This window comes from Lithobates pipiens, unplaced genomic scaffold (assembly GCF_037356315.1).
Source record: "Lithobates pipiens isolate NorthernLeopardFrog02 unplaced genomic scaffold, aLitPip1_a1.2 Scaffold_16, whole genome shotgun sequence".
NCBI classification, from domain to species: domain Eukaryota; kingdom Metazoa; phylum Chordata; class Amphibia; order Anura; family Ranidae; genus Lithobates; species Lithobates pipiens.
Genome location: NW_027507748.1, coordinates 545,742,674 through 545,764,720, shown reverse-complemented (window position 1 = coordinate 545,764,720; position 22,047 = coordinate 545,742,674). Strand labels below are relative to the sequence as shown.

At 44.1% G+C, this 22,047-nt stretch overlaps 2 protein-coding genes across 2 annotated transcripts in view; one reads left to right on the top strand and one right to left on the bottom strand.

The window, feature by feature from the left end:
- KCNH3 (potassium voltage-gated channel subfamily H member 3) overlaps positions 1 to 22,047 on the bottom strand; it is a 144,428-nt gene that overhangs the window by 68,186 nt on the left and 54,195 nt on the right. Inside the window, exons 4-8 of the mRNA XM_077483355.1 lie at positions 9,612 to 9,743; positions 9,359 to 9,489; positions 8,340 to 8,589; positions 4,750 to 4,907; positions 1,074 to 1,281 (exon numbers count right to left, since the gene is read on the bottom strand). Coding sequence (XP_077339481.1) covers positions 1,074 to 1,281; positions 4,750 to 4,907; positions 8,340 to 8,589; positions 9,359 to 9,489; positions 9,612 to 9,743 — 879 coding nt within the window. The remainder of the gene's footprint in view (positions 1 to 1,073; positions 1,282 to 4,749; positions 4,908 to 8,339; positions 8,590 to 9,358; positions 9,490 to 9,611; positions 9,744 to 22,047) is intronic.
- LOC143983553 (uncharacterized) lies at positions 12,916 to 21,730 on the top strand. Its single transcript, XM_077483356.1, has 2 exons — positions 12,916 to 13,520; positions 19,310 to 21,730. The coding sequence occupies exon 2, from the start codon at positions 19,705 to 19,707 to the stop codon at positions 21,229 to 21,231; it is 1,527 nt and encodes a 508-aa protein (XP_077339482.1). The 5' UTR covers positions 12,916 to 13,520; positions 19,310 to 19,704; the 3' UTR covers positions 21,232 to 21,730.

Below are 22,047 nucleotides of genomic sequence, written 5' to 3'. Positions count from 1 at the left end.
CCCAACCTGGATTGGTAGGGGAAGGCCATCTTAAATACCCAGGGTCAGCCCAGTTGGGAAAGAGTGGAAGAGCTGGAGTGCTAGGCTGTCGGGGCCTTTGCGTTAGCTCCCTAGTCTGGGGGGGGGGGTGACCTTGGGCCTGGGCTTGGGTGTGGATGGGACTCTCATACAACACCCAACACCAAACACCAAACTCATACATGAGTTTCCTGGACAGGCACAGGAGGAGCCAGAGGACAGCAGGAGAGAGCATTGCCTGGCAAGTCTCCAGGGAGAGGAACAACTGGCTGCAGACAGGAGGGCTTGTGAGTGACATGCACAGGCCTGAGAGGACTGGGGAGACACGCCTGAGAGGACTGGGAGGATGCAATCTGGGATGGGTGCAGAGCCAGTGGTGTGGACTGTGGTGTCATGGGCAGTGGAGAGGGGCAGCTGCAGGCAGGAGAGCTGGCATGGCCTGAAGAGGGGTTACTGGGCTCAGTAGCTGCATGTAGGACAGCTAGTACCAGAGACTTTCTATTTTGATACACCATAGGGGCCCGCGGTCCCTGCCTGCAGAGGGTATTTGCTAAGGCCTGGCTGAGTCAGTGTCAGGCTTAACCTCTTTGTGCTAGCTGTGCCTGTAGATTAGAGAGGACATGATGTGCAGGAGGAGAAAGGAGTGAAGATTAAAGAGGAAGTGATGTGCAGGAGGACAAATGGAGCGTATATACTGAACGCTTCATAGTTGCCTCAAGCAAGTCCTACCAATTCCATTGGGCATCCCATACCTCTTTTATCCCATCCAAGTACAATCCCCTCAATAAAACATAAAAACAAAGTGCATGGTCTGTTCTATGTCTCTGAATGTCTGAGAGGTGAATGCCGGGAGAGGCAGGGTGTCAGGTGGGCCACAACACTTAGCAGCCCTTATGGGGATACAGCTACATTCCTTATTACCAGCCATTATATTATACAGTTCGGGCATCTATAAATGTCTTAAATATGTCTATGTTTTTTATGTAAGTTTACATTTTAAACAACTATCACAACCAGATGGAAACTGCATTATATAATATAAAGTGCAAGCTCACCAATCTCTGGCACTACCGACTGGTTGCTTGCAATTTCTTGCTGACCAATGAAATACCAGATGCAAGCCACCCAGTGTGCTAGAAGAGCAAAGACAACCATGAGGAGGCTAAGAACAACTGCACTGTACTGGGAATATCGATCCAATCGTGGGAGAAGGCGTAGGAGTCGAAGTAGGCGAACAGTCTTCAAGAGGTGAGCCCCAAAATACTTTCATTAGGTGGAAAGAAAGAGATAAGAGTACTGATATTACAACAGAACAGATGACATGTTGCAAGCAAATTGAGACAGAAAAAGTAAGTATAAAAGATCTGTAAACATCCCAGGATTCTATAAAATTCAGAGTCACTACTGGATGAGAAAGAACTAATGATGTGGCATATTCATTAAAGCGCATCTAAATCCCAAAACACACATATAATACAGTGCCTTGCGAAAGTATTCGGCCCCCTTGAACTTTTCAACCTTTTGCCACATTTCAGGCTTCAAACATAAAGATATAACATTTTTATTTTTTGTGAAGAATCACCAACAAGTGGGACACAATTGTGAAGTGGAACGAAATCTATTGGATTTTTGAAACTTTTTTAACTAATAAAAAAATGAAAAGTGGGGCGTGCAAAATTATTCGGCCCCCTTGCGTTAATACTTTATAGAGCCACCTTTTGCTGCAATTACAGCTGCAAGTCGCTTGGGGTATGTCTCTATCAGTTTTGCACATCGAGAGACTGAAATTCTTGCCCATTCTTCCTTGCAAAACAGCTCGAGCTCAGTGAGGTTGGATGGAGAGCGTTTGTGAACAGCAGTTTTCAGCTCTTTCCACAGATTCTCGATTGGATTCAGGTCTGGACTTTGACTTGGCCATTCTAACACCTGGATACGTTTATTTGTGAACCATTCCTTTGTAGATTTTGCTGTATGTTTGGGATCATTGTCTTGTTGGAAGATAAATCTCTGTCCCAGTTTCAGGTCTTTTGCAGACTCCAACAGGTTTTCATCCAGAATGGTCCTGTATTTGGCTGCATCCATCTTCCTCTCAATTTTAACCATCTTCCCTGTCCCTGCTGAAGAAAAGCAGGCCCAAACCATGATGCTGCCACCACCATGTTTGACAGTGGGGATGGTGTGTTGAGGGTGATGAGCTGTGTTGCTTTTACGCCAAACATATCGTTTTGCATTGTGGGTAAAAAGTTCGATTTTGGTTTCATCTGACCAGAGCACCTTCTTCCACATGTTTGGTGTGTCTCCCAGGTGGCTTGTGGCAAACTTTATACAAGACTTTTTATGAATATCTTTGAGAAATGGCTTTCTTCTTGCCACTCTTCCATAAAGGCCAGATTTGTGTAGTGTACGACAGATTGTTGTCCTATGGACAGACTCTCCCACGTCAGCTGTAGTTCTCTGCAGTTCATCCAGAGTGATCATGGGCCTCTTGGCTGCATCTCTGATCAGTCTTCTCCTTGTCTGAGCTGAAAGTTTAGAGGGACGGCCAGGTCTTGGTAGATTTGCAGTGGTCTGATACTCCTTCCATTTCAAAATGATTGCTTGCACAGTGCTCCTTGGGATGTTTAAAGCTTGGGAAATCTTTTTGTATCCAAATCCGGCTTTAAACTTCTCCACAACAGTATTACGGACCTGCCTGGTGTGTTCCTTGGTCTTCATGATGCTCTCTGCGCTTTCAACAGAACCCTGAGACTATCACAGAGCAGGTGCATTTATACAGAGACTTGATTACACACAGGTGGATTCTATTTGTCACCATCAGTCATTTAGGACAACATTGGATCATTCAGAGATCCTCGCTGAACTACTGGAGTGAGTTTGCTGCACTGAAAGTAAAGGGGCCGAATAATTTAGCACGCACCACTTTTCAGTTTTTTATTTGCTAAAAAAGTTTAAAATATCCAATAGATTTCGTTCCACTTCACAATTGTGTCCCACTTGTTGGGGATTCTTCACAAAAAATAAAAATTTTATATCTTTATGTTTGAAGCCTGAAATGTGGCAAAAGGTTGAAAAGTTCAAGGGGGCCGAATACTTTCGCAAGGCACTGTATATTGCAGCTTACCATTTCTTACATATGGTGCCTCCTTAGTTTTCTTTTTCCCCCCTTTATTTTTCCCTGGTAATCCTGTGAATTAAACTATCCTGGGGGGGGGTCTACTCCTTTACAGCATCCATGGTTGTTCCTAGGCTAGACTTTTGGCATATCTGCCTTTGTTCATTTACATTACCCTGAGGCTGATTAGTAGTTTACACAAGATAGAGAACATTGTATGTACTTTCTTTTCAGCTCACAGGAAGCTGCAAAGACACAGAATTCAAGATCAACAAAAATGGAAATTCCGACTGTGTGTAGGCTTCATCGGACAGTTTCCATCGGAATTTCTGTCACACAAAATTTTAGATCTGGTTCTCAAATTCTGACAACAAAATCCGTTTGCGCAAATTTCGATCGTGTGTACACAATTCCGACGCACAAAGCGTCATGCATGCTCGGAATCAACAAGAAGAGCAGCACTGGCTATTGAACTTCATTTTTCTCGGCTCGTCGTACGTGTTGTATGTCACCGCGTTCTTGACGTTTGGAAATTCCAAAAACTTTGTGTGACCATGTGTATGCAAGACAAGTTTGAGTTAACATCCTTTGGAAAAAAAACATTTTGTTGTCGGAATGTCTGATTGTGTGTACGAGGCATAAGAATGTAAAGTTTGGCAGAACATTGCATCTGTCGCAAACCCATAAATATTAGCATGAATCAGAAAAGATTTAGCAGAGCTTGAGGTTGCAGCCAGTATTTGGAAAAATTTGTAAAGAAATAGTGCCCACTTGGCTCAGGAATACATGCACCTAATCTACTGTGCCCTTTCTGTTGGCGTACATTCCAGTTGATTCAAATTGGAGAAATGTATTAATTGTAGCTGTTTCAGTTACAAAAGTAAAATTTGCTTTTGTTTTAGAGAATGGAAAAAAGAATGAAGTCAGGGCCTGTAATAGCACCACATTGCTCTGGTCATCTTCAAAATCATACCATCACAGTGTGCACAGTCTATTGGCATAAAAACGTTATTGGCAGCAGTGCAGTCTTAGGCCGCGTACACACGGGCGGACTGTCCGCCCAACTAGGTTCGTCAAACAGTTTGACAAACAGTCCGTTCAAAATTAGCATGAACGGACTTGACCACACACGACGAACGAACAGTCCGCTGAAAACTTGCGCGATGACGTGAACGGCACGTACGACGGGACGAGAAATTTGGGGTCCGATACACTGCAATGCAACCTTCGCCGTGTAAATTCTTTCTGAGCATGCGCGAGACTTAGTTTGCCGAACAAGCCTACCTACACACGAGCGGACTGTCCGCTCAAACCAAGTTTCAGCGGACAGTCTTACGGAAATTCCGAAAAACTTTGTTCGTCAGACTGTCCGCTGAAACTGTCCGCTGAAGCCCACACACGAGCGGACTGTCCGCTGAAACACTGTTCAGCGGACAAAGTTGGACGAACAGTTCGCCCGTGTGTACGCGGCCTTACAGTCACCATTATGGAGCCACTCCACCACGGAGTAAGCCTCCAGTCAGTGTTAGAGAATGCAAAGCCTTTAGGAGTGTTTTTCTTATACCCGAAGTCTCACACAAAACACAAATGTTATATACTGTGAAGAAAAGGTCACTCACTATGTTGACTTTGAAGCTATAGAGCAGATCCACAGGAAGAGCAGCTAGAAGATCCAGCAGGAACCATGTCCTGGTGTAATGGATAAAGATAAGACGTGAGGAGAATACCACTTGCCCAGACTGGCTGACAAATGTAGTGCGGAAATTCAGAATGATATCTGTTTATCAATAGAAGACCATACAGAAATAAAGCATTAATCTCAAACTAGGTAAAATATTAAACAATACCTACAGCCTAATTCAAGTGTATCTAAGGAAATATGTCAAATCCCTTATTAATTTCCACCTTGAAATTCAATTGTGGACTCACTTTGTGAAGATCCCCACATATTTACTTCCTTGAATTCTTCCTCGAATTCTGTGACATATATTCACTATGTCCTGTAAGGCTGGCCATATACTATACAATTTCCTTCTTCACTTTTCTTTAGATTTACCTTCAACTATGTAGTGCAAGGGCCTGCCTGACTGCATACACATTGAAAGTGTTTCGGTTTGACCTCATATTATATGATTTTGGTAAATCTAAAAATTGCATAAGAGAATTGTGTAATGTATGGACAGCCTTAGTCGGTACTGCTGTGTCACACCTTTCACAGAGCCTGCCTTCTGAACTATAGAAGTGCTGCGAGAAAGCTACACTATACTGAGGGTGTGAAAAGCCTGGGATGAATTGATTTTTTTAAAAGGATAGTTCACGTTTACAAAAAAACTGCCTTTCAGGTAAGGGATGTTTGTAAATTAAAACATACTGGGAAGCTCTGACTAAAGATGAATAATACGCTTGCTATAAGTGTAGGCTATTTACATACCTGATAAAGCCTGACTGGGATACTCCCAGGACATTGCTAAATACTCCCAGGACATAGAGGACATTGCTAAGTGAGGCGCAGTCATCACTGCTCACCTCCACCATCATAGGAGTGAGCTCTTTTTCTGATTCAAACCCCCTCAAATACTCGTTCTCTCCCCTGATGCAGTAGCTCTGAGTTCAGCATTTGAGAGCTCACTCCTGTGATGGTGGAGGTGAGCACTGTGATGACTAGGCCTCACTTAGCAACATCCTGGGAGTACTTAGCAACGTCCTGGGAGTATTCCAGTCGGGCTTCATAAGGTATGTAAGTGGCCTACACCCATAGCAAGGGCTTTATTCAACTGTAGTCAAAGCTGGACATTTTATTAACAGATGCCCAGCAGCGGCTGGTGGTAACTGGGGGGGGGCAAACAGTGCCACCACCAAACCCAACCCCCCCCCCCCCCCGGGTCCAGAGCACTTTACTCCATCTACTGGCGGGCAACACTTCTCCCAGGCTTCACTGGCGGGCGGCTTCCCATTCCCCTGCTCTCCGTGGGCATTGCGACGGCTCCCCCTGCTCTCCATGGGCATCATGGCGGCGGCTGCAGCAGCTTCCACTTCCCCTCTCTGCGGGCATTGCAGTGGTGGCAGCGGTCACTTTTTAAAATAAACTAGGCTTAACACCCTCCCCTTGCCCTCCCCCATCCTATTTATAAACCCCTACAGACTTTATAAGGTCCAAAATCCAGAAGCTGTCTATTTTCAAACCTGGAAGAAGTTAGGATGTTAAGCCTAAATTATTTTGAAGTACTATTAACCTTTAAAGATTGCACACCCGTGTGTTCTCACGCTGACATATGCAGAGACACATGCCAGCAACAGGAAGGACATATGTGTCTTTGACATACACATTCTGTGATTGTCAGCCTGGACTACTCTTCTCTATGCCCTACAATAAGCAAGATGGCAGCACCTAATGGGGGAAAAGTTGGCTCTTGGGAGGCAGAGATATCTGATAGCTGTTTTTGTAAACATTGGAAATGACATACAATACTTTAACAGTTCTTTTTACATTCTATTTCAGCAAAATGTTTTGATTCACCACACTTTGCTCTGTTTTGAACTTAAACTTTTCTTCTGCTAAAAGGCCCCTTTCACACGGGATGGATCCACGATGAGCTGGCGGATAACAGAGTGGTCCCTGCACACTGTGCAGGGACTGCCCTCTCAGATCTCCACTCTCCTCTATGGGGGATCGGATGAACATGGACTGTCTGTCCGTGTTCATCCGATCCGCTCTGCAGATGGATAGAAAATTAGGATTTTCCTCCGTCTGCAGAATCGGACCATAGCGGAGATGGATGTTATCGGGTGTCAGCGGATGTTCATCTGCTGACACTCGCTATCCCATAGGGATGCATATATGTCCGTATTTCATCCGAAAACGGATGGATGAAATACGGACATATGGTCCACATGTGTGAAAGGCGCAGGCTAAATAATAGAAAAAAACTTAAAGAGAATAATAAGCAGATAAAATAGATCACACTTATTTTAGGATGGCATAAAATGATAGCCAATATTTTCAGGGACAAATACAGCAGAAAGGTATTGTTTTCCACCATGGCTGAAATGTAGTCAGCTGTGTGGAGGAAGTGTCCAGAACAGCTTTAACCACTTCAGCCCTGGAAGGATTAAAAAAATAAAAATAAAATCGCAATAAGCGTATATTGATTGGTTTGTGCAAAAGTTATAGCGTCTACAAAATAGAGGATAGATTTATAGCATTTTTATTATTATTTTTTATTAGCAATGGTGGCGATCTGTAATTTTTATTGTGGCTGCGACATTATGGCGGACACATCAGACACTTGACACCATTTTGGGACCATTGTCATTTATACAGCGATCAGTGCTATAAAAATGCACTGATTACTGTGTAAATGACACTGGCAGGGAAGGGATTAAACACTAGTGGGCGATCAAGGGGTTAAGTGTGTCCTAGGGAGGTGTTCTAACTGTGGGGGGGATGGGCTACCACTGACATGACAGCGATAACTGCTCCCGATCACAGGGAGCAGTAGATCCTTGTCATGTCACTAGGCAGAACAGGGAAATGCTTTGTTTACAAAGGCATCTCCCCGTTCATCTGCTCCATGACATGTTTGCGGGCTCTCGGCGGACATCGAGTCTGGGGGACCCACGGAGTATGCGGCAGGCGCGTGCCCACAATGCCACGATTTAAAAGGAACGTACCTGTACGCCCATTTGCTCATTGTGCCGACATACATCGTCGTGTGCTGGTCGGCATGTGGTTAAAAGGAAACTTGTACTGAGCGAAATATGGAGGTCAGCATTGCTGACCTCTATCCTGGCTGTCTCTGGTTTTAATAGGTAGCCACTGACTCAGAAAATCATACGGCAGATTGAATAAGAATTCCTAATATTCTTGCTTTTTCAAAAAAAGTGCCTCATAGCATTATAGCCTCACAGTCAGGAATCTAGAATTTTAAATTGAAAAGTTAAAATGGCAGTTTCCATATTTTCTCAATACAGGTTTACTTTCCAAATGTAATGGAAACAATATGTTATGTAAAAAAATAAAATAGAATAGAAAATATGAACTCCATATATAGGCACCTAAGTATGTCTAGCAACGATCTTATGTGTCCTAGCTAAAGCCTTGGTTACAGATCTCAAGAATCTTGCTATCAGTTTAACCACCCATCTAATTTCTGATAAACCCACATTATTTGAAATCTATTCGTGACTTTATTCCCTACGCCATACCTACCTAGTATGAAGAGGATTTCCACAGCAAGATCACATGCGCTGGGTGGGCTGCGTGGACTCTGAGTACCTTCTTCTTTCGCACTACTGAAGCAGACACTGTATGGCACAGTCACTGCTACATAGAAGGTGGCGAGAAGGATCAAACAGTCCCAGCAGGCCTTGAAGGGCCCATAGTGCAAAAGTATGAAAGGAGATTTACGCATAGATACAACTTTATATTCTGGAACCCGAGGCTTCTCACCAAAAACACCCTGTGAGGAAGCAAAATTGGTTAAAGCAAAATTAAACCTATAATACAAGTTTCATCAATGTAAAAAGCTATCAATAAATTCATCAAGACCTTGTTCTAATATGGTTCTTAAACAGATATACCTTTAAAATAGTTTTTCTATGTGCATGTAAACCCAAAGTCTACGTATTTCCCTGGCATCATGCTTCACTTTATACAGTTTTCCTAAGCAAATCATTTTTATGAAACTGTTTGTTACCTGGAGATCTTGCCAGAAACCGCATTTCCTGTTGGCCATTGGGCAACTTATCAGAGGTCGCTCAAAAGGCAGCCCAATGGGCAATTGAAGAAGGGCACGTGGCAGGCTGACATAATGCACTGCATGACAGTGGGTTAGTGGTGCTCAACGTGCAACAGGAATGGTTGCTATTGGCAGGATCTCCAGGTAGGAATTTTTGCAAGAGATTCAACAAAAATTATTGAATTAACAGAGCTATTTACAGTGAGGCATGATGCCAAAAATAAGGAGGAAACAGATTTTGAGTTTGCATACACTTTAAGAACCAGTTGTGGGAGGAATCTAATTTTCCTAAATGTTCTCTACGATTCAAAATCTTAAATGAACATTTTCTGCTTTCTTGACATATGATAATCAACATGAAATTAGAGAAAAATAATTATTTGATTATTTAATACATCAATTGGCATAGGACTCCTTGCTTTATCTTTAGCTCTTACTTCAGCACTTTATTGTAGTACACATTCATGTTGTATCCTCACTTTGTACCTACCTTACCGAGTTTTGTTTTGGCTCTATTTTGTCTCTGTAGATGACCTGAAAGATGGTAAAGAACAGCACGACTTCGCCTACGATTGGCATTGAAACCTTTCCCCGTTAAACGAGTCTGCTGCTCTCCCCTTCCTGCCAAAATAAGAAATTGCATTCTATCAGTACTCAATGTAATACTCCCACTGTCAACAGAATCACAGAGCAAGAAATGTACAATACAGAATGCTCAGCATATGGAATTTTTCTTCTAGTACCTGTCTCTTTCCAGCTCTCTGGCATTCTGGTCTTGGCATCTGTGATGTCCTTAAATGAAACAAGAAATAGAACCACCTCCCCTTTTTCATTTTTGATGGGTACAACATCCAGCAAGCACCAGAACTGTGAACCTGAAGAGTAAAATACAAAAGGGGTAACTGCATCCATTCCACTGAAGCATTCCCTGACAATTCTTGAAGCAGAGTTCCACCCAAAAATAGAACTTCCGCTTTAAGAGATGGTGACCCACTGACATGCCACATTTAGCATGTCATTTTTTTTTTGGTGGGGAGGGGGGAATACCCAGTTTTTATGTGCACCCAACTCCCACTTCCTCCCCGTGCTCCGCGGCGCCGTAAGGAAGTTCACTTCTCCCCCTCCCTCCCGGCAATCTTCTGGGACACATCACAGGTCCCAGAAAATTGGCCGACCATTCACAGCATGCAGCGCGGCTCGCAACATGTGCAGTGCGCACCCGCCAGTGAAACCACAGCCAGGTGACCACAGTTAGAATGTCCGTGCCTCTACTAGGGTACCATATAAAAGTCCCGGGGGTTGGTTACCCTCCAGCCCTCTCACTCTCCCCTGTTTCCTTCTTAGTATTCAAATTCTGGGATGTGGTACCCCTTTACAGTAAGAATCTTATCTTGATCACTTAGTATAAGGAGTGTTTGTAGTTAAAAACAAACTGCAGATAAATAATGCCCTTTTTCTCTGATTCAAACTCCCTCACGTGCTCTTTCCCTTCCCTGATGCTGTAGCTCTGAGCTTAACGTTTGAAAACTCACTCCTGGGTGGCAGAGATGGTCAGTGATAACTAGGCCTTACTTAAGAACATCCTAGCAACATCCTGGGGGTATTCTAGTCAGGTGTAATGAGGTATGTACATGGCTTCTCCCAGGGCTTTTTTTCTGGCGGAACACACCAGAACGCCGTTCCGCCACCTATGCCAGGTATTCCTCCTAATCCTAACTGTATAGCCTGCTCCCTGCCTCCCTTGGAGGGATCAAACAAAACTGCCATATCTATATAGTCCCGCCCGGCTCCTCCTCCACCTCCCATGCCGTCTGCTGCGCACTGATCCAATGGAGCTTGTGAGAGTGGAAGGCGGAGTGATCTGTACTCTGCGACTCTGCCCCGCCCCTCAATGCTGTGTGGGAGATCGGGTTGGCGCCGTGTGTCGGATGATGGATTGTGGATAGTGGAAGGTTACGGTAGCCTGTCAGGCAGTCTTCCTCCTCCTCCTCCTCACTAGTCCCAGGTCTGTGTGGTGTAATACAAAAATGCTGCTGAATGGGGTTGTGCTGTGGTGTACATGGCTGGGTGGTCTGTGGGCTAGGTGGTCTCCTGATTGGGTTGGGCAGTCTCTTTCCCAGGCACTCTTTTGCTGGGCAGTCTCTTTCCTCTGTACCCTTTGCTGGGCACTCTTTGCTGGGCAGTCTCTTTGCTGGGCAGTCTTTTTGCTGGGCAGTCTTTTTGCTGGAATAATCTGGGCGGTCTCTTTTCTGGGCTGGGCAGTCTCTTTGCTACACTAAGCTTGGTAGTCTCTTTGTTGTGCTGGGCGGTCTCTTTGCTGGACTAAGCTGGGCCATCTCTGTTGGGCTGTCTCTTTCCTGGACTAAGCTGGATGGTCTTTTTTCTGGTGGTCTTTTTGCTGGACTAAGCCGGGCAGTCTTTTTGCTGACGGTCTCTTAGCTGGGCTGGGCAGTCTCTTTGCTGGACTAAACCGGGTGGCTTTTTTGCTGGTGGTCTCTTTGCTGGACTAAGCTGGGTGGTCTCTTTGCTTGGAATGTCTCTCTGCTGCACATTTGAGAATGCCTCTTTGCTCAATGTATGGGGGTGCATGCTTTGGTGCATGTGAGTCGCAGGCCTAAGCTGGGCGGTCTCTTTGCTGGACTAAGCTGGGCGGTCTTTTTGCTAGGCTATCCGTCTATTTGCTGGACTAAGCTGGGCGGCCTTTTTGCTAGGCTGGCTGTCTCTTTGCTAGACGAAGCTGGGCAGACTTTTTGCTGGCAGTCTCTTTGCTTGGCTGGGCAGTCCCTTTGCTGGATTAAGCTGGGTGGTCTTTTTGCTGGCGGTCTCGTTGCTGGGCTGGATGGTCTATTTGCTGGGTAGTCTCTTTCCTGGGCTGGGCTGTCTTTGCTGGACAAAGCTGGGCAGTCTTTTTGCTGGCGGTCTTCTTGCTGGGCTAAGCTGGGTGGTCTCTTTGCTGGACTGGGCAGTCTATTTGCTGGGTTGGTTGGTCTCTTTGCTGGACTGTGGCTGTCTCTAATGCACTGGGAATGTCTCCCTGCTGCACATTACATGTACACCTCAGATTTTACTTGCATCCCTGTTCTCTAAAGAGGCAGTTCTAGGGGGCAGTCTTAGGGTGTGGGTAGGGGCGTGACCAGAGGAGGGGTGGGTGAGTTCCACCACCTTATCTCTGAGAAAAAAGCCCTGCTTATACCTATAGCAAGGGCATTATTGATCTTTGTCAAAGCTGGACGCTTTTTTTTACCTATAGATGGCCCTCATTTGCTTCCAGCTATATATATATATAAATTGTTTGTAATTGTTTCTGTTAAAATTTGTTGTACTGTTGTCCTATGTTGGGATGACAGCACAACTACTGTAATCACCCTTTGAAACATATTTACAGTAAAATACTTTTGGTTAAGTATCCAGTTGTGTGGAGTGTTGTTTTCCCCCAGCAGGTGGAGTCAGCGAATCCTGAGGTTACCACACAGGTATATTGCATTACATTATATTGTACTGTATTATATTGTACCACAGCTGTGTCAAGGGGACCGAGTCAACTCAGGGGGGGGGGGGGGGGGGGGGGGGGTTCATTAGCAGAGTGCAGGCCCGAATCAAAATTCAGCTGCTCCTTCGGGGGTAAGTGCTACATTTATTACAGGTATTCATATTGCGTTGACAATTTCCACAGTACTTTCACATCATACACATTCACAATAGTCCCTACCCATAAAGAGCTTACAATCTAAGGTTAACCCACCAACATGTCTTTGGAGTGTGGAAAGAAACCCACACAGGAACAAACTCCATGCAAGTAGTGCCATGGTTGGGCTTTTAACCAAAGTAACTTGTATTGCTAGGCACTATCCACTGCTACACCACTTATCCACTTAGCCACTGTACTGTCCAGTGTATGGTCAACCTTAGATTTTAAGTAACCTGAGTGACTTAGAGTTTAAGTGTCTTATCAACAGCAACCACCAAATTTCTATCTTGGCAGATTCCCATAAGCTTTCAAAACTTGGAGTGGATGAGATGATTCAAGGAAGACAAGACGGTGATTATAAGGTAAATGAGGGAACCATCTTGTTAGAAGACATCCATTTTGGGTATTGGAAAATTACTGTTAGCATGACATAGAAACCTATTGCTTAAGGTCATATGTGTTTTTTGCTTGTACAAGGTATTTTATCACAAGGTTAGATATCTGTTTAGAACAGATGGATGCGGTTAAGCTACTTCCCTTTTTGAGAGCAGAAGTAACTCCATGGCGTTAAAACCACAGGCCTGTCTTGCACCAGACTTAAGAAACATTTTAAACTGTATAAAAATGTATATATTTAGCTTTTTGTTACTAGGCAGAAATTGCTTGTACAAAAAAACCATGATGACGTAGTAAAATATACTATCTTGCATATTTTATGTGGCAGTCCCTGATTGGTTAAACCACAGGGCTGTCCTTCTGTTCAAACTAAATAAAATTGTTGTGTGTGCTTCAATAGGCACATTCATTATTCACGTACAACAGTGTATGTGTAATGTTTTGTCCACCGGTGAAAGGGACCTCCGCTCTTCAATCCTAGCCTAGGCTACCAGGGGTTACTTACAGAAGTCGAGCAACCTAACAGTTTTGGTACCAGCAAAGTGGGGTTCGTCTCGTCTTGCGACAGGTAAGTCACTTTACTCTTTTTTACCTGATTGGTGAATGGTGTAAACACTTACTCTGTCCGGGCGGCCGCTACGAACTTAGTTTAAAATTAAAAGAAGTAACTGTGCCTTCGCGAGGAACTAGGCTGGTCCCTCGGGAGGTTAAAAGGGCTCGCAAGGAATTTATAGGTTTAGGGGAGTCCGACTAGGTTGGTCTGACTTAAAACTATTGGTGATAGTATTTTTAACACGGGAAGTAGTAGATTACGCCCGTGACAAAGGGATTGGTGGAGTGGACGCCCATTTGAAAAAAAAAAAAAAAATTTTTTTTTTAAAAAAAAGTGCACTATAAATTGATAAATGTATTGCAATACGGTTATTTCATGTCTTAAAGTATATTAAGAATATGTCTGTTTCTCTCTAGGTACACGTGTAAGTATATAGAGTATAAGTTTTAATATAGAGTATAAGGAAAATAATTGTTGTTGTTTAAATGAGTGCAGAATATGAGGAGCCCTCTTGTAGTGACATAGCATCCGCCTGCCCCCATTGCACGTTAGGTCTACTCTTCCTAAGAATAGATGACAAGTGGATTTTACTGACCACCAGACCAGGGGGGTTCTCTTGCAGACTTGGTGTAAGAGGGGTATATCCCGCCACCAGGAAAAATTTACCCTTTATCATATATTAAGGGTGAATCTTCATAGTTTTTATATAAGTCCATCTGCCCCAAAAAAGATCAGGGATCCTACTCCCAGACCAGAGACCGGATTGTTGGACAAACCGGGTGTTATCACCTGTGTCCTGCCACTAGACACACACTGCCCAGACTACTAGATGGGGAATACTGCAGCAACCCAAGCCATGGCCACCCCATCACCCTATGAATTTGTCAGTAATATGATCCCTGGCCCCCAGGTAGAACCATTTTGGACACAAGTCCGAGAAAGGTGTCAGCAATTGGGGATACATGACCCAGGGCCATATGGTCCTTGTACTGAGGAAGACTGGCAGGAAGTAAGTAAAATATGCCAAATCCACAAAAATTCGTACCCTCCAGGGAAGTGGGAAAATATTCAATATATAAAAGATTGTTACCATGCATGGGATAAATGTCTACACAAATATAAAAAGAAGCATATTAATAAAACTACAAAGCTTACTCCAAATATAGGACCCAGTGCTATGGCTGAAGCCCCTGCACCCCCCTCACCTCCCCCTCCCCCGCCTCAATGTCCACCCCCACCTTATGTTATGGTAAAAAACGAAGATGGGACGCCAGGTCCATACCTTCAATTATATCCTTCACTGGATCCTGTAGTCCTAGCCGCCATAGCACACGCCACAGCAACACCAGAACAAGTGGCCCAATGGGAACAAATAAGTAGGGGCAGAGAGGAAGAGGGGAGACAGGAAGAAGTTACAGGACAAGAAGAAGTGGGTAGTCCCGAAATGCAGGAATTAGAGGCAAAAATAAAAGAGTTTGAAGAGAAGAAAAAGGAGGAAGAAGAGAGAATAGGAAAAAGGAGAACTGAGTTAGAAACACTTATGGAAGGCCTACAACAAAAAGAAATAGTCCTCAATGAGGCAGAAAAGGTACAAGTGGATAGGAAAATAGAGTTAGAAATGTATCAGAAAAACTTGGAAGTAAGGGAGAAGGAATTTCAGGAGGGAAGAGAGAGAGAGGTACATAGGATGGAGGACTTACAAAAGGAACTAGAAAAGTTAAGAAAGCAATTAGGGAAGAAGGAGGAAATGTTGAAAGAAGCGCAGGATAGGATTATAGCGCTGCCCCCCACCACTACAAGAAGCCATACAAAAGAGACACCTATTCCCAAAACTGAGGAGTCAGGTCCAATTAGTAAAACAGGGACATTATCCATAGAAGAGGAAACTGAGAGAGAAGCAGTAGGGGCTTCACTCAAAGCACCTTTGATGACTATGGGGAACACCGAGGTGCATATACCATTACCTTTGGGTACACTCTCCAAAATAAAAGAACTATGTCCCAATCCCAAGAAGTATCCACGAGATGCAGGTACCTTTCTGGCAAAATATAGTGCAGGCACAGGGCTTGACAAAGATGACATAAAAAGTATTCTTAGCATTGTAGACCCAGACAGCCCAGAAGTAGCCCCTGTAGACAACCTATGGACAACCCATATTCAGACCAATAAGGATTGGATATCCTTTTGGAAAGGCATGGGAGGTCATTGGTCCAAATTATACAAAGGATCATCTGCACTCCAAGAACTGATCCTAGCCAAGCAGGGACCTAAAGAGAAATTCTATGATTACTGTACCAGAGTATACTCCCTATGGAAAGCTGTAGATGGGGTCACACCACAATTATTTACTACTACCATCATGTCGGGAGGCGATCCCAAAGTGACGCACTTGCTCAAATTCACAAACCCCAAATGGGCAGAGCAAGCACCAGATGAATTCATGAAGGACGCTAGGTCCAGAGAGACTTCAGGAGTCTTTGAACAAAAAGGGGGAATTTTCCCCTCCTTGACACAAACACAAACCCTAGTCACACCTGAAACCTCATCCTCACCACCGCACCTCATGACCATGCAGCCCTACCCACCTGACCAAGGATGTTTTAATTGTGGGGAACAGGGACATTGGAAATCACAGTGCCCATATAGACAGAGGGCGAGCTATCCAAGGGGCAGAGGAAGGGGGTACAATGCTACTAATCGCCCCCCCCCTCACACTACAAGGTACCCCCAATATCCGCCACCTCCCCAAACACCATCTCAAAACCATGGGCTTGCACAGCCACCCTACACCCCAACCTCTAACAGACCTCCCCCTCGAATCCCTATGCAGTGGCCGTCTACCCGACAAACACACCCCCAATAGAGATGCCTAGAGTATGTTCCTTCCCTCAGTCTGGTGTGCCACAACCTATCATGGAAGAGTCTACCACAAGTTATATTACGCGTAGACAACCACATAGTGTGTTTCCTGCTTGATTCAGGTGCCACTTTTAGCTCATTAAATGATGAGAGGTATGACACACCACTGTGTACTGAGGGACACTCTATTGGAATAAATGGGACATCGGTCACTCATTCCGTCACCCCGCCTTTACCAGTCTCTACCCCGGATGGACTAGAGCTATGTATGCAGAGTTTCGCTGTCCTGACTTCCTGTCCAGTGTCCCTCATGGGCAGAGATTTACTATCCCAGTTGAACATTACCATTAAGTTTGACAAAGACGGCTCCCTCACTGCAAGTTCCCCTCTTTGTGACTTACACAGCCCAAAAAGACATGCACACAGGAGTTTCTTTCTGATGATACCTTCCTCCCTTGACCATCACACGATTTGGGCAGAAAACAAAGGTAGTGTGGGCTTTATTAATTGCACACCATATGCACCCCAAATGCGGTCAGATGCAGGGATACAATATCAAAAACAGTATCCCCTACCCCCAGAGAAAGTCAAAGGCATCTCCCCTCAAATTAATGATTACATATCAAAAGGTATCCTGAGACCAATCATCAGTCCCTGGAACACACCCATTTACCCTGTAAAGAAGGCCAGTGGCGAGTGGAGACTCGTCCAAGACCTCAGAGCAGTAAACAAACAAGTGATTCCCCTCCCACCCCTAGTCTCAGACATCACTTATTTTTTCATGCATACCGGCAGACTCTCTATGCTACACAGTAATTGATTTAGCGAATGCTTTCTTTAGCATTCCCATTGCAGAGGAAGCCCAACCTATGTTTGCTTTCTCCTGGGCCGGGGGCCAACTAACCTGGCAAGGGTATGTAGACAGTCCAGCCGCCTTCTCTATGGTACTCAACGAGACTGTCAAGTCTTGGACATCTGAGCGAGGGTCGGTACTGATACAGTATGTGGACGACTTGCTCCTGTGCAGTCGAACTGCTGAAGATTGTGCGGTCGATTCAACATCACTGTTACAACACCTAGCTCACGCCGGGCATCTAGCCTCAAGGAAGAAAATACAATGGTGCCAGCCACAGGTAGAATACCTAGGGTGCATTCTAAAGGAAGGGACAAGGCTAGTGTCCCCCAAACGTGCCGCAGCCCTTCGAGCTCTCAGTCCCCCAAAAGACAAAGCCGCCCTACTCTCGTTCTTGGGTGCAATGGTATATTGCCGCCAATGGATTCCTGACTGTTCTCATTATGATAGTATCCTAAGAGAGGCTACTGGCTCGACAGCCCCTAAATTAATAGATTGGACTGAAGACAGACTACAAGCTTTTCAAGCTCTATTAAACAGTCTGTCAAATGCTCCCGCCCTAGGGTTGGTAGACTATGGTAAAGCTTTTCAACTATACTGTGTAGTCTCGGGGACCTCTTTTGCCGCCGTGCTAACACAACAGCATGGAACAGGCTACCGCCCTGTCTCCTACCTATCTAAAAAAAAAAAACTCCCCATCCAAGTACAGGGAATGCCATTCTGTCTCCAAAATCTTGCTGCCTGTGCAATGGCTGTACAAGATGCAAACAAATTAGTGCTAGGTCACCCATTGACTCTCTATACCACTCATTCAGTCACGCATCTTATTCAGAACATGAATACCCAACATATGACCTCGCAAAGACTTAGTGGTTATGAGATAACACTGATGAACACTGATAACCTCACACTCAAATATGTGCCTGCCAGCAACCCCGCTGTGCGCCTTTTGCATTCCATGTTGCGTTTACCACATGACCCAGACATTATACATGACTGTTCGGAAAAGGTTGCTGCTATTACCAGTCCCAGACCGGATCTCACTGACACCCCTATCTCAGGTGCAGAGGATGTTTTCGTTGACGGTAGCTGCTCACGTCCCTCTGACTCCACCTTTTTAACCGGTTATGCAGTTGTTCAACTACCAGACATCGTACTGGAGGCAAAATCATTACCTCCTTCTTCAGCCCAGGTAGCAGAGTTAGAAGCCCTCACTAGGGCCTGCATTCTATTCACCGGTAAAGAGGTGAACGTCTACACAGACAGTAGATATGCTTTTGGAGTGGTGCATGATTTTGGTGTGATATGGGCCAATAGAGGTTTTAAAACAGCAGACAACAAAATAATTGCCAACTCCACACAGATTAGTGCTCTCCTCCAAGCCATTCTTCTTCCAAAAAAGGTAGCCATAATTAAAGTAAAGGCACACTCCTCTGACAGCAGTCGTGTTTCAAAAGGGAATGCTCTTGCTGACAGAGAAGCTAAAAGAGCTGCTGCCTTTTCCCCTAACCCACCTGCCCCCACAACAATGTTTTTCAAGGAACACTTCGCAGCACCTAACTTTAAAACTGTCATAGCACAGATGCAATCAATGGCCACAGAAGATGATGTCCATTTTTGGACAAAGGAAGGATTGACCAAAGACCCTGAAGGTCTTTGGTCAAAAGAGGGGAAGAGACATATAGGGGCTGCACTCTCATATCTCCATGGTCCAGGACATATAGGGGCTGCCCCTTTGATCAATATATATATATGAAATCCTTTATCACCCACAAAGTGCAGGAGTAGTGGAAAGAATGAATAGGAATATCAAAGATAAACTAAAAAAGGCCACAGGAGGCACGTTGAAAGGATGGCTTGACCATCTGCCTGCTGTATTGTTCCAAATTAGGACCACACCACATGCAAGAACAAAACTATCACCCTTTGAGGTCCTCATGGGAATCCCCGCAAACATAGAATTACCCCCATTAGACCAAGACACTGATATTGACATTTATTCCCAACAGGAAATGTACGTGAAAAACCTGGTAAGTATGCTTCATGAAATGAACGAACACGTTTCTGTCACCTTTTTTCCCTCTTCCCACAGAACCAACGCATCCCTTCATCCCTGGGGATAAAGTGCTGATCAAACAATTAGCACAAAGAAAGAGTATCGGACCGGCTTTCTCAGGACCATGGAAGGTGGAAAAGGTATCCAGGACCGCAGTGTTAACAGACCTAGGAAACACCTGGATCCACGCCAGCCGTCTTAAAAAGTGTCCCCAGCTTCCCTCGACTCCAGAGCCCCTGGCAGTGACAGAGAGCAGCAACTCCCAAGAACAAGATCTACAAGAAGTTCAGAGAGGCATAGAACAAATTTCCCTGGAAGATCCCACACCCCCTCAAAAGGACAAAACAGAGCCAACAACTGCCGGGATGAGAAACGAAGAGGAAGAACAGAACTCTTAGATAACAAATAATCAGAACTTTAAAAAAACAAAGATGCTTTCTCCATCAGTGTCAGGGAAGGCTGTATGCCTTTGGGGTAGTCTGGTACTATTTGTATTCCTGCCCACATGGTTTATAGCCAACTGTATATATCATCCAGAAGATTTAGGTCTATTAAAAGGGATATGTGGACCACCTAAGATGAATAATACCCCCGGCCAAAGACATAGTAGAAGTATTGTACCCGTTAATGAGTCACCTAAGGGACTGACTAACAAGATGTTACTACTAAAATTCAAATATAGCTATGCTCAAAAATCTGGTTTTGAGAAATGCTGGATTTGCAGCAAGCTACATCCCAGTACAGCTAGAATCCCTCTCATGGCAGTCCCCTTGAATTTTACCCCCCTCCTTAATGGAACACCCCCTATCGTCCTAACGAATGTTACTAGGACCCTTCCAAATAAAACCCTCACTTTCCAAATTATAGGTAGAAGCCACTTCCCAGACTGGTGTTTCCGACTGGGAAACACCACAGATGGAGCCGAGGTTTGCAAACAAGCAAAACTTAACATTTCAATGACATCATTTAACAGTCCTTCTTTCTTCCATACTTCAGATCCCACCCTAAATGCCACCTTTTTAGACTTTCTTAGCTCCAGTACCAAGACTACAATACACCAATTAATGTCAATACTGGTGCTCTCTGGCCTTTCTGATACTCTTAGGAACGTGTTCCATAAACGACCCCTAGCTCTAGGAAATACCATATATATATGCTGCGGCAAACTCTGTCACCCCTGGATCCCAACCAAACCCCAGGGGTGGTGTTACCTTGCAGCCCTGGTTCCTATTATGGGGGTATTAGGGGATAACAAGGGAAGTCACCTCCTTGAAGCCAGCATGCATCCTAGATATCCCCTTAGACACCGTAATAAACGAGAATTGTTTTTAGAAAAAGATATGGCCTGGGCATGGTTCCCTTCCTGGACAGGGTGGGGAATTGACCTAATGAAAAGATTAAATAATTACACTGGCATAATTGATGAGATTCTGGAGGAAAATTCTGATGACATAACCAAACTAAATCTAGAAACTAGGGCAATTAGGAAGCAACTAGAACTACATGAGTTGGCTATAGAAAGTATGAGTGCAGCCCTTACTGGCCTCTGTGAGACTACTGAGGATTATGAGTGCTGTACCTGGATTCATAATACCAGCATCGAAGTCCCAGACTACTATGACGTTATTGCCCAACACAGGGAAGAGGTAAATAAACTACAGAAAGAGGCAAGGAACATAGGAAAAAACTGGGATCCCTTCTCGAGCAGTTTTAGTTTTGGGGGATTAATATCTTGGCTCCGAAATGCTGCCATGACAATTGTCACTGTGATTCTCTTCATTCTATTTTTATATGCCTGTTATAAGATAATCAAATGTTTATGTAAAAAGGGAAACACGGCCGTTCCGAAGGATCTGAAACTCACTTCCATTGTTAAGGATCCAACGGTATGGTATAGAAACCAAGAGCACAAGGGTTCGGAGTATGAAGCCTGTGCTATTAAATTAGAAAAGGAATGATCATTATGTAAATCACAGAATGATCAAAGGAAGGATTATAAGGTAAATGAGGGAACCATCTTGTTAGAAGACATCCATTTTGGGTATTGGAAAATTACTGTTAGCATGACATAGAAACCTATTGCTTAAGGTCATATGTGTTTTTTGCTTGTACAAGGTATTTTATCACAAGGTTAGATATCTGTTTAGAACAGATGGATGCGGTTAAGCTACTTCCCTTTTTGAGAGCAGAAGTAACTCCATGGCGTTAAAACCACAGGCCTGTCTTGCACCAGACTTAAGAAACATTTTAAACTGTATAAAAATGTATATATTTAGCTTTTTGTTACTAGGCAGAAATTGCTTGTACAAAAAAACCATGATGACGTAGTAAAATATACTATCTTGCATATTTTATGTGGCAGTCCCTGATTGGTTAAACCACAGGGCTGTCCTTCTGTTCAAACTAAATAAAATTGTTGTGTGTGCTTCAATAGGCACATTCATTATTCACGTACAACAGTGTATGTGTAATGTTTTGTCCACCGGTGAAAGGGACCTCCGCTCTTCAATCCTAGCCTAGGCTACCAGGGGTTACTTACAGAAGTCGAGCAACCTAACAGTGATGCTTAGATTTTTTTTGTGCAGAAGTAGAGGTGTTATTAAATATTTAATTTATTCAAGAAATTTTCATTTCTTAAAGAAGGTTTGGGACTTTTTCTCTTTTTTTTTGTACTAGATGTAGGCATGCTTTGCAATACAAATGGGTTTATTTGACCTTGTCCTTTATACAGATGCTACAAAGGAGATGCAAGGAAGACAATACTTATTAGTATA